The 13,786-nt window shown below is 45.1% G+C and overlaps 1 protein-coding gene across 1 annotated transcript in view; it reads right to left on the bottom strand.

Annotated features, from left to right (window-relative positions):
- The window catches only part of LOC126204284 (cardioacceleratory peptide receptor-like), a 365,908-nt gene that overhangs the window by 66,856 nt on the left and 285,266 nt on the right, over positions 1–13,786 (bottom strand). Inside the window, exon 4 of the mRNA XM_049938671.1 lies at positions 5,006–5,099. Coding sequence (XP_049794628.1) covers positions 5,006–5,099 — 94 coding nt within the window. The remainder of the gene's footprint in view (positions 1–5,005; positions 5,100–13,786) is intronic.

Raw genomic sequence — 13,786 nt, forward strand, 5'->3', positions numbered from 1 at the left:
CAATTTGGAAATGCAAAATGATCATGAAATTTCATGTTCGGACCGCAGACAGGAATAAATCATTTTTAAAAGCAAATAAAAAATTGCGTCGACTTATATTTACATTCCTAATACGGATGCTTGAGGTGTTTATTGATTTCTGCACATGATGTGAATGTTGAAATTTTCAAAAACGATAATTAAATCAAGACCCTACGCTGCCGACAGGCGTTGATATATATCAACCGGGACAGTTGAAAGTGTGTGCCTGGATCGGGACTCGAACCCGGGATGTCCTTACGTGGAAGACGCTCTCCCATCTGATCGACCGAGGGCTGAGAGGATAGTGCGACTGCAGGGATTTATCCTTTGCACGCTCCCCGTGAGACCCACATTCCCAACTTAACGTCCACACACTACATTCGTAGTGCCCCTGCCCGCTACACTCATTACTCGTGGCAGAAATCTGACCGTCCGGTAAGATTTCGGGCAATGAGCGTGCATCCGCACAGGAGAAGGTCAATGGCCGGTTAGCCTTAACTATATATGGAGATAGTATCTGTTCTCTCGCACATGTCCGAAAGAACAGATACCATTTCCATATATTAAAATTTTCAAGCGTATACGAGGTGTTAAAAAAAGTGTCGAATACTTACTTTCGGAGACAGCAGCACTCGTCAAATCAATAAAAATAAGTCCAATAAACATAGGGTGAAAACGCATACTTTCCGAGATAAACAATTGTTTGTACACTCCTGGAAATTGAAATAAGAACACCGTGAATTCATTGTCCCAGGAAGGGGAAACTTTATTGACACATTCCTGGGGTCAGATACATCACATGATCACACTGACAGAACCACAGGCACATAGACACAGGCAACAGAGCATGCACAATGTCGGCACTAGTACAGTGTATATCCACCTTTCGCAGCAATGCAGGCTGCTATTCTCCCATGGAGACGATCGTAGAGATGCTGGATGTAGTCCTGTGGAACGGCTTGCCATGCCATTTCCACCTGGCGCCTCAGTTGGACCAGCGTTCGTGCTGGACGTGCAGACCGCGTGAGACGACGCTTCATCCAGTCCCAAACATGCTCAATGGGGGACAGATCCGGAGATCTTGCTGGCCAGGGTAGTTGACTTACACCTTCTAGAGCACGTTGGGTGGCACGGGATACATGCGGACGTGCATTGTCCTGTTGGAACAGCAAGTTCCCTTGCCGGTCTAGGAATGGTAGAACGATGGGTTCGATGACGGTTTGGATGTACCGTGCACTATTCAGTGTCCCCTCGACGATCACCAGTGGTGTACGGCCAGTGTAGGAGATCGCTCCCCACACCAAGATGCCGGGTGTTGGCCCTGTGTGCCTCGGTCGTATGCAGTCCTGATTGTGGCGCTCACCTGCACGGCGCCAAACACGCATACGACCATCATTGGCACCAAGGCAGAAGCGACTCTCATCGCTGAAGACGACACGTCTCCATTCGTCCCTCCATTCACGCCTGTCGCGACACCACTGGAGGCGGGCTGCACGATGTTGGAGCGTGAGCGGAAGACGGCCTAACGGTGTGCGGGACCGTAGCCCAGCTTCATGGAGACGGTTGCGAATGGTCCTCGCCGATACCCCAGGAGCAACAGTGTCCCTAATTTGCTGGGAAGTGGCGGTGCGGTCCCCTACGGCACTGCGTAGGATCCTACGGTCTTGGCTTGCATCCGTGCGTCGCTGCGGTCCGGTCCCAGGTCGACGGGCACGTGCACCTTCCGCCGACCACTGGCGACAACATCGATGTACTGTGGAGACCTCACGCCCCACGTGTTGAGCAATTCGGCGGTACGTCCACCCGGCCTCCCGCATGCCCACTATACGCCCTCGCTCAAAGTCCGTCAACTGCACATACGGTTCACGTCCACGCTGTCGCGGCATGCTACCAGTGTTAAAGACTGCGATGGAGCTCCGTATGCCACGGCAAACTGGCTGACACTGACGGCGGCGGTGCACAAATGCTGCGCAGCTAGCGCCATTCGACGGCCAACACCGCGGGTCCTGGTGTGTCCGCTGTGCCGTGCGTGTGATCATTGCTTGTACAGCCCTCTCGCAGTGTCCGGAGCAAGTATGGTGGGTCTGACACACCGGTGTCAATGTGTTCTTTTTTCCATTTCCAGGAGTGTAGAAAGGGCTGCGCGATTATAGGTTGTGGATATTACCGCAGTCGTTGCATTGGCGGTCCGTCAAATGTGTCGGCAGGGTATTATGAGGTCTTACTCACAGTACTCATCCTACCATTAGATGGTCTGGAGTCACTCGTGTGGTTCAAGTCGTGTTGTAGGCTACGTTAGTTTTCGTCGTGCTTGTGTTCCTCATTGTACAGTACTTTCAAACCTGGGTACGTATTTTGGTGTTTTACCTTCTTCCAAACGACGATTCACTTATGTGTTTACTGTTATCGCGCTGTTTGTACGTTTACATTTTGTCTCTTCGACCACTTGTTAGCAATGGAAGAGACATGGCGGATACGATATTCTGCTACGGTTTAGCAGATGCCATCTGAAAAATATCCACAGCGCAGAGTGTACTCTGATAAGCTGTTCGGCAGACTTTTCCAGCGTTTGACGGACACAGGTATCCTTGCACCTCGGAATTCCGACAATGGAAGTTCCCGCACAGTCGGCACGCCTGACATGGAGGAGCGTGTGCTACATTCGGTGGAAGAATCTCCTGGGACCAGTGTGCGACGATTAGCAGCACCAGATCCGGGGGTATTTCATCCTGTCCCAATATCATGTACAGTGCATTCAGGCCCCGAGGCCACAGGATCATCATGGCAGAAGGCAGTTCTGTCAATGGCTGTTACAGAAATGTGTCGCAGATCCACTGTTCACATCGAAGATTTTATCTACCGATGGGGCAGGGACAGCAATAAATGGTATTTGGAACTTCCACAACCAACATGAGTGGGCAGATGTAAATCCCCAAGCAGTTCAGGAAAGGGGGAATTCGATTCTTAATCAACATGTGGTAGGCGTACTTGACGCTACCAGTTAACCACATGTGCTACCACAAAGGTTAACTGGGCCACATTATCTGGACTTACTCATTAATGTATTGCCTACTTTGGTGAAGGCTGTGCCATTGCAGTAGCGGATACAGATGTGGTTCATACATGATGGCGCACCAGCATAGTTTCGTCACTATGTGCGCGAACAGCTCACGCAGATATTTCCCGACCATTGGAATGGTGGGGGGCGGAGGCACACGTTAGCCTGCTCGTTCCCCAGACCTCAGTCCCCTAGAATTTTCGTTACGGGGACACTTGAAGGAATTGGTCTACGCCACGCCAATCAACGATGTGCGGACTCTACAGGGTCGCATCTTGAATGCATGCCAACACGCACAACAGCAACCGGGTGTCCTTTAAATGGTGCCTCATTCTTCACGCCGGAGGGCAGTGGGATGCACTGCCATAAATGGACGCCACGTTTAACACCTCCTGAAAACAGAGATTTATCGCAGAAAGTGTGCATTTCCGTAGCCATGTTCAAAATCGTTCAAAGGGCTCTAAGCACTATGGGACTTAACATCTGAGGTCATCAGTCCAATAGATTTAGAACTACGTAAACCTAACTAACCTAAGGACATCACACACATCCATGCCCGGGGCAGGATTCGAAGCTGCGACCGTAACAGCCGCGTGGTTCCGGACTGAAGCGCCTAGAACCGCTCTGCCACAGCGGCCGGCCGTACCCATGTTAAATGGACTTATTTTTCTTGTTGCGGTGACTACTACCACCCGTAAAAGTATTCGACACTTATTTTTTTGAACATCTTTAATAATACTCTACATAGTTCCCGGACTGCAGCCGGTCGTCGGTCACTGTAAAGCGCAATGCTCGAAGTCTTCGAAGACTGCCATCGGTTTGCCACAACACAAACGTAACACATTTGCATGCCTAATACGGTGTAGGAAACCCATTCAAAATACCTTTCACTCGAAACGGAATCCATAAATACAGATCTTTCACGAAACTTCCTGGTAGATTAAAACTGTGTGCCGGACCGTGACTCGAACTCAGAACCTTTGCATTTCGCGGGCAAGTGCTCTACCATCTGAGCTCCCCAAGCGCGACTCACGTCCCGTCCTCACAGCTTTACTTCTGCCAGTAACTCGTCTCCTACCTTCCGAACTTCACAGAAGCTCTCCTGCCAACCTTGTAGTCACTATCCTGGCTAACCAGGTTTTCCGCAACTCGTAGGGAGACGATATCAGTCTTTGACGACTGAAATTTCGTGCTTGATACTTGTTGCAATCCCGGAACATCGTTGAGACTTCTGCATTAACATTTAGGAAAAAAGTAGAAGAGACTTGTCACTCAGTTGGTCGACTGCATCACGCACTGCTTGTGGTATCTATGATTTTTTTCCGTGATATCTTTTTACTCTCGTGCGTTGTCTCCATGTGTCAGAGACAAATAAATAACACGTAGACACTTTGCTGGAGTGAAGCAGATTCTCCATCAGGGCAACGTTTCCAGCTCTCTTCTCTTGGAGCTTTGACTCTGGGCTACAGATTCAGCTGACTAGTTTCAGTTTCTAAATATCATTATAAGGAAGACAGCCTACATTTTGGTAGTCTTTAAAAAGAAAACTAGTACGAGATAGAACGCTTCGAACAATATTATAATATGGAGAAGGTGAGGCGTATTACCACTAATCTACTGAGAAAATGCAATATTTGCCGGTTTCGAAGCCTTTCTGGCACAGAATTTCTAATTTACCAAATGTAAAAATTAGTCAGCATACCCGTGGATATTCTCTTGAAAAAAGGCTACCTCTAAGCGTCCACGTTCAAACAAATGCTCGTGTATAAACATTTAGAAAGGTGTCAGACAACACTGTGTAATAACGATTTTCATCTGAATCACTTGATGGATGAAATATGGCAATAGTCTTACAGTTAGTTAAATAAGAGAAATGGGCGATTTTTAGCGGTGGTACTTCACCATTACAACTTTACACCTACTTACAGCTGCCAGAGAAGTTCATCGGGTGCGTGATGGCGTCGTAGCGATCTATGCTCAGGGCCACCAGCACGTATGTGGAGGAATACGTCACCACCACCTGAAAGATACAAATTTTGAGTCATCAACTCCTTTCTGTAACCATGTACAATGAAAAAAATAAGCCAACAGGAGAAAAGATTAGTCACGTCTTTCCTTATATCGAAACGGGTAACGCCTCGACGATGTTTAGAGTTGCAGAAGATACTCGATGTTAGAAAAATCATTGTCCAGCCCTCCACGTCATGGACATGTCAGTGAAGGCAGGAAAGATCGGCCGTGTTCTAGACTCGATTAAATCGATTCAGGGAAACTGCGGAAACTTAGCTGCTTTAATCTTAGTGGCTATTGTAGAAGCCGTCACGTATTTCAATTCGTTAAATATAAAGGGAAGGACTTGAGCCTACAAACATGACTTTTATTTAACACACGATGCATTTTGAGCCTTAAACGTCCATATTCAGGTGCAAAACCTATTATTCTGTCATTAGTATTGCATTGCAGTTCCCAATGGTCACATTAAATAAATACATTTCCGTATGAGGGTTAAAATAATACAATACCAAAAATAATTCATTTTTTCTGTTGTCAGTTTTTTAGGATTGCTGTATAGATAATTACATTTACGTATTAAATCAGATTTAAGAAATTAACAATTTATTGTTACAAGGGTAAGCTCACAGGAAAAAAAATCAGTTACTCTCTTGAAATGGCACAGTTGTCACCTTGTAACGCTGTGGCTGGTGCACAACTGATACAAAGTGGTCACGTGACCCAGTGGCAGTACTGTGCAGTGTACGTCGGTGTCTGTTGTATGGAATAAGCGCAACGTGATAGGTCACTGTGTAGGCGCCACAGTATTGCAGAAACGAGCTAAGGTGTTTAGAATTGACCATTATCGCACCACGAATAAAGATGCCTGGTTTGTTGGTGTAACTTCGCAGTCAGTCCAACGTGTTTGCAAGGAATGTTGTGACAGACGGTTTGAAACCCAACAAGAATTGATGATATCTATCACACGTTAACTGACGCGCTGAAGTACCCAAATTGTGGACGCATAGAAAAATGACTTAGTACTACTATTTGGGAAAATGGGTGGAACGTAGCAATGAGCACTCTAGCATTTGACAGTTTACGAGATCTAATAATCAGTGATTGGATTCCGCTGGATGTGGCATAAAAAAGTGGTTCAAATCGCTCTGAGCTCTATGGGACTTAACATCTGAGGTCATCAGTCCCCTCGAACTTAGAACTACTTAAACCTAACTAACCTAAGGACATCACACACATCCATGCCCGAGGTAGGACTCGACCCTGCGACCTTAGCCTTCGCGCGGTTCCAGACTGAAGCGCCTAGAACCGGCGATGTGGCATATCTGAAGTAACATTTTTGAAGAGAATCGGGGATTTTATTCCTCACCAACTGGAGTCCACTATCGGGACGGTGGTGCTTGGTGTGAGCGTGATGTCTCCTGGAACTTACTTCTTTTCTCCAAGTTCGAACTACACGACAGATTGTACCTATATACAAAGCTATCTCACTTTTGCTGTTCAAAGATGTGATTACGTTAACGATAGTTGCCTTCTGTAGATTTCAGATCTGGCTTGAATAGTGCAAATGGTCACAGTCATTCGATTTATACCCTTTTTGGAAGGAAACAGATAGTTTTGGCCCAGTTAGCTTTGTAAAGTAACTTGTTAATGAAAGACAGGCATGCAATGAATGAAAATTAGATTTCTGAATATTGATTTTATCTAATATGACAGCTGAATTCCGTGATTTGGAGGTCTAGCTCGAGCGCACTGATATCTGAGCAGGATTGTGTTTAATGTGTATGTGAAGCGGATGATAGCTTGTAGGAAACACGCCGCAGTCCTCAGCAGTTAGAGAGCCTAAGTCAGTTGCAAATTCTAACAAAAAGAAGAAGGTTCTGCTGCCAGGTAGTTCGCAAGGCAGAGGTGTGGGCCAGCAGTTGCAGAAAGTATTGGGGAGTGAGTACCAGGTCACCAGCATTGTGAAGTCCAGGGTTGGCTCAGGTGACTGTTAACATACGGAAGTAGTAATTTTCCGAAAGAGGATCAGGCAGTTATTGTGGATGGAGCTGGTAATAGTCTTGATAGGGACGGGGAGTATGATGTAGGTGGTGACCTGGTAAAGATAGCTACTCAAACTGGTGGCACTAATGTGCACTTCGTGCAGCCGTTTCAGCGTCATGATCAGCCTCGTCGTAATGCTAGTGTTAGCCGTGTTAACATGGGGCTGGAGAAGGCGCCGATGGCGGAGGGCATGGCTCTCAATGCAGTTGTGCCGGTTGAGTCTATCAGTAGATCAGGTTTCACTAGGCACGGCCTGCACCTCAGTAAATATGGGAAGGGGAGACTGGCAAAGCTTATAGGTAAGACAGTGTAGTGGGCGTTAGTGGGATCACTCATGGGAAAATTGGTGTTAGAGCTGCGACTTTTTTAGACTGAAGTATCCATGCTTAAAGGAAATCGCTCTAACAAAGGAATCGCTTTCAAAGTTGGTCAGGTATCTAAGGAGTGAAGGAATTAGCATGTTTCAACAAAATATACGAGATATTAGAGATGAAGTTAGGGAACTGCTTATAGATGTTGACTGTGACATTTTGGTGTATCCGAGCACCACAGTTCAGAGGCTTCATTTACCAGGATACAGATTAGCTGGCTCTTTTTCAAGGAGTTCTTTGCAGAATGGGGGAGTGGCTATGTACGTAAAAAAGCATTCCACTTGAGTTCGTAGATGTATCATGGCACTGCACTGACAGGTATTTGAATGTTGTGCAGAGGCAGTTGAATTTACTTAAACTAAACTTCTAATTGTTGTTATTTATAGTCAGAGCACTTCTGCTCAAGTTAGAGAGGGTTCTTATAAACTTATGGCTTGTATTTTTTTGGGTTTATAATTTTTTTATGTTTTATTACTTTTATGTTGTAATTTCATGTACTGGCACGTTCCATGACCCTGGGAATTTGCTTGTCAATTTGGCCCTACGGAACTAGACGTGTTAAATAAAAGAAAACAGATTGGTCCTGTTCTTTCTGAATTCGAGGGGAGACGGCAACATTACTCACTTTCACCCTGACTTCGTACTTGGACCAGACGATACCCATCTTCCCTACTAGTCTAGTTGGAGGGCCCTCACAACGAACCCACAGTTATGTGTCATGTTGGATGAAATTATGTTTTAATGATAAAATATTTGAAATAACAGTAATATAAATTTAACTGTAATACAGTAACTAGTTTCGATAGCAAAATGAAATATGTTTTCATTAATGGTAACCGGTTTCTATCTACACAGTCTATCTTCGGGCCTTTCCGCCCAGCATCTCCAAGGATCACTGAAGGAGATGCTTTATCGTCTGAAAGTGATCTGTATAGATTGCAAACAGTCACTAATAATAAAATATATTTTATTTTGCTGTCATGCCTGATTATTTTAATTCATTTCAATGTGTTATGCATTCAGTTGAAAAGTTGAGACGAGTCTCTAAGTCAGATACCGTCATGTACAGTAACCACTACAAGCACTTCATTAGTCATGGGTATAAGTGGAAGTTGATTCAACACAATGTCTGTCGCCTAGGTCACGAAAGTCCAAGATCAGATAGCTAGCTAAGTGGCGAGTGCTCCATCGCTCTCTCCCACATCGCTTGGCTCCGCCCTATCGCTAAGGTCCGATTTCATGCACGTTAAAAAATTACAGAGCGTTTAAAAGGCTTTCCAACTTTAAAACTCCATATACGAGGGTTGTCCAGAAAGTAAGTTCCGATCTATCGCTGAATGGAAACCACAGTGAAAGTCAGAAACATTTTATTTGTAAGAGTTAGCTACGCTTTCCAGATACTACATAATCGCCGCTCCGACTTAGACATTTGCCGGCGCGTTATACCAAATTTCCAACACCATCGTCATAGAAGACAGCCGCCTGTGCTTTCCGATAATTCCATACGCTGATCTATAGTGCGTAGCCTGCGCCCAAGTGTTGTCTTCGTGGCCGGCCGGTGTGGCCGAGCGGTTCTAGGTGCTTCAGTCTGGAACCGCGTGACCGCTACGGTCGCAGGTTCGAATCCTGCCTCGGGCATGGATGTGTGTGATGTCCTTAGGTTAGTTAGGTTTAAGTACTTCTAAGTTCTAGGGGACTGATGACCTAAGATGTTAAGTCCCATAGTGCTCAGAGCCATTTGTTGTCTTCGTATCCAGCGTTTCATGTAAGCAGAGATGATACTCAGGACGAGACAATTAGGGCTGTGTTGTGGGTGATCGAACACTTCTACATCTAGATCTACGTGATTGCTATTCACAATGAAGTGCCTGGCATCGAAAGGGCTGCAGGAGCGTCTTCACTGCCCCTGCAGAGTGGGGCTGAGAATTGCCATGAAGAAGGAAGTGCTTGGCAGTTGTGGTAGGTGGGCTGCATTCATTAAGGCGAAGCTTCTCAGCAGGCCCTCCTAGGCACCTTTACTCGGTCACAGTTCGCTCACGACTGAAAAGAGCGTCTTGATGCGATCGACGGTCATACTAGAGACACTACCCAATACATCTGTGCAAAGCTCCATCGGGTTTTCACTGTGGTGTCTATTTCGTGACCGATCGGAACTTACTTTCTGGAAAACCCTCGTAGATTTATTCATATGATCTACAGATCTAGTTTTGGAATCATTTCTTTTAGCAAAGTTCATCAAGCTTTCTATCTCATAGCTAAATGGGTTGAATGTTACTTCCGTTGGTTATGTGGCACGTTTCATCCTAACTTGGTTTCTTGCCGCATGTCAGGCATTCCTTGTAGATTTGCAGTTGATAAGAAGCCATTAAGGGTGGTACAAATACGGTATGCTTGATGTAGCTCAAGTCCAGTGAGTGTGTGGGTCACGCAATCCGCGCACTTCAACCGGCCCACTTCCCTGGAAAGCGGTCATTTAAGAAATCCTGAATCTCAGTGAGGTAGTGTGGTCATACACCATCTTCCATAAAGATATGCAGCATTCTTAATCAGCCTCGTCAGTCAGTGGAATTAGAAAGTTTCCCAACATGTCTAACGGCTGTAAATTTTACTCTTGCTCTTTGCACAAAAGACAGCTCTACGACTATCACGACAACATTCGTCGGTACTTTAAGGATTTTCACTTCCCCAAATCCTACAGTTGTCTTAAGTAACTTTATTAGTTAAATGAAAAGTCGACTCATCAGTAAAAATAATGTTTCCACTACATATTTGTCTTTTATCCATTTGACGTAACATTCCTCCATAGAAGTCCTTGCAGGAAATCCTGGCACTGTCTTTTATTTGTTGCACTGTTAATAATTTGTATTATTTAAGATTCAAATGTCTTCTTAACAAACGCCAAGCAGTTACATGTGAGGGCGCCTAGCTCGCGAGAGGCACGCCAGATCGATTTTTAGGAGTGTATAATAAAGATTTTCCTCACTTATTCTACCACGTTGTCAGATACAGACAATAGACCAGATGATTTTATACGGCTTACCGAGCATCCAAAACACTTATGCCAGTCATAAATGACAGGTCCACGGGGATAACCTGCACCGCACTCTTTAGTAAATTAAACTGCACAGTTGTCGCACCATCGGCGAGCACACTTGGGACCAGTGAAAGGAGCCTGCTTTGACTCAACTGTCGCTAGCGCTTTAGGTGGTGTGACTTGGAACTAGCGTACTACGTGAAACAAGACTTGATATATTTTCATTCAAAATTAAGCAAATTCTGAAAGAAACCCGAATAGTTTTCTATGAATTTCCAACAAATATACATTTCTACCTAGATACGAAGTTCATTACGGGTTCATAGACCCAAGTTCAGATGTGAAATCGAGCTATAAGCTTCTGAAGACAAAGACAAGGACTTCCATTGTGCCTCAATGCTCTGAGTGAACATTTAAATGTTATACCAGCGGAAAAATGCTCCTATCGAAGCTCAAAAAATGCGGATATGTTCCAGTTTATTTAAAAGTCTTCCTCAGCACCTTCAAAATTTTTTCCAAAAATTTTGGCTTGCGAACATATATTCACTTTCTTTTTTTAACGTGCAGCTCACCTCAAACTCCCACAAGCCCCCCTAACTGTAACCCTCTCACTCGCACTAGTCCATAGCTGTAAGCCGCTCATACCCATCCACTCCTAGTTGCCCTCCCTTACTCACTCATTCAGTCCAACTCATTGTCATTCTCTCTTTGTGTCTCTTTGTCATTGCCTCTTGTGCGACAGGCAGAATCCCCTTCGTTCTGTCGTACTACTACAATCTCCTCTCAATGTTGCTCTTACTGCCAATATCTTATTCATTCCTTCCTAATACTGCTGTCTCTTCTCGCAGTCATTACCTGTCTCTTTGTCGTCATAGAACCTGACTCTCATTTTTATTGGCTCTCGTACACTGCCACTGCTATTTACTCCACCACCCCCACCCCGCCAGGCACTTTCTCCTTCACGCTTTTTCTAGTACTGTCCTGTCGCATTCAACTATGTTCCACTACCTCTTTATCTCTCTCTCTGTCTCTCACTGCTACTGTCTCCTTCAATGTTGGATAACACAGCCACTATATACTATCTTCCAGTTTTTATTACTTTACTATCGCTTTGTCTCTACCACTGTCTTCTTCTCTCTCAGTATAAGAAAGCGCGAATATTTTCACATGCTAAAAATTTTAGGACTGTTTTTGAAGGTGCTACGGAACGTAGAATGAGTCAGCTGCAAACCCACTTTTCTCCAGAATCTTTGAAATGAACAGGAACAGATTCGAATTTTTTGTGCCCCGATAGAAGAAAATTCCTGTTGGTCCCTTTTGTTTTTCTGCTCCAGCAGGGCATGTAACTCACACGAAAGGAAATTTATTGGTCAGCAAAATTAAAACCATTTATGAAATCTGATTTCGCAGGACAGAGCGGATCAGGTTGTGGAAAGGGGCCCAAAGTCAATTACTGAGCACAAGAACACACACATCTTTATTACTCAAACCAATGTACAGTTTTTTCTTTAAAACAACAAAGGTCAATTCACGGCTGAGGGTCCAAGTAACTTCTGCAGAATACGTTTAAATGATTCCTTTTAAAACAGCAGGCTGAAGGCCTTACTTATGTAAAATTGCAATATCTTCTCGGCTAAAGGCCGAAATAATATTTCAGATCAGCTAAGGAAATTCTTTAAAAGCCAAGCGTTTACAAATTTCGGCTAAGGCCATATTAAGGAAAATTCAAATTAATTCTTCGGCTGAAAGCCCAATAAAAGAATTTTGCATGATGAAAGAGAGGTTTTAAAGATAAGCTTTTACATAATACAACAGAAAAACATCTTAAGAAAACTTTTCTTGTTGGCTGAAAGCCCAAACAATTACTCACGAATAATTAAAGACCACCTTCAGATATACATTTAGAGAACACGCTGAAGGCCGTTTCAAGAATTCAAGATAATTAAAGAGAAACGTTACAGACAAGAATTTATACATTACGGCTCAAAGTCATAAATTTTAAAACAAACGCGGCTGAAGGCCTAAATACAGAGCAAACAAGAATTTTAAATAAAACACAGCTGGAGGCTTAATCTTAAAATACTTCACATAAAGTTCGGTTGGAGGCCATATACTGAACATAAAACAGACGAAATTAATACACGGCTGAAAGGCGTGGCACAGTACTTGCGACCAAAGAAAATCACAATCACAAACAACAGAACAGTGGCGCTCAAAAGTGTTCCGAGTCGGCCTGGGGAGGAAACATAAGTTTAAGTGAGACAGGCAGCCAAGCGTAATACTAAGTAATCGGATGGCAACACGACCTAGGGTCGGCTGAAGGACCGACCAACAACCTAATCAATTCCGTTCACACAACCAGCCGCCCGACAACCGAAAATATCAGCGAGGACGAAGATCGCAGCAGCACGACGTCTTGATAATTGGCATCTAAACACAGTTAAGGCACACTCTTGCAACCGACCAACTGGCTACTCCAGGACGCAGAGCATTCATCTGCTCAGCGTAAATCACAGAATCTACACACAGTTGCACCAAGAACACCGGCAATCCTAAAACCAATCACCGTGGAACAACAAGGAGAAATGGCAAGTCACACACACACACACAGTTTCCATGGCTGTCCGGAGCTCACTGCAGCTGCAACCCGACTCGATGTCCGTTCGGAACTCGGAGACACTGCGACCCGGGCACACTGGCTCGGATCCACCCATGCAGAGGTAACTCTTGCGTATTGGCCGCGACATCTCTGCACAAGGAAGGAACCGACCCACGTCCGGCAAGATGACCAACTGACGAGGCCCAGAAACGATCAAAATACCAAATACACGTCGCCCGATGAGACGACCCTTCCGGACGACCGACTAACGGTCGTCCCGCTCCAATCTCCTTCCGTTGGAGCGTTCGAGTGTGTCGCCAGCGGCTTGCGAGCAGTGGCTACACGCACCTCACTGGTGCTCCGTCCCCGACTTCCCTGCTGCTGCGTCCGGACTGAACTCTCACACACGTCGACTCTGAAATACTAGCGGTCGCTCCAGAGATGGTACGACAATGCACTTATCGATAAGCGCTGCTGCTGCCATTCACGGGCAAGCAAACCAGCAACCAAGTGACTCCAGTAAATCGAATTAAGAGAAAAAACGAGGCGGCAGAACCACAAAAACAAGATGACGAACAATAAACGGCATGACCGCGAGCCGCGCACGGCTCAATTTACTTATGTGAAATTGACGAGAAACTAATTTT

Source organism: Schistocerca nitens, chromosome 9, assembly GCF_023898315.1.
Source record: "Schistocerca nitens isolate TAMUIC-IGC-003100 chromosome 9, iqSchNite1.1, whole genome shotgun sequence".
Lineage (NCBI taxonomy): Eukaryota > Metazoa > Arthropoda > Insecta > Orthoptera > Acrididae > Schistocerca > Schistocerca nitens.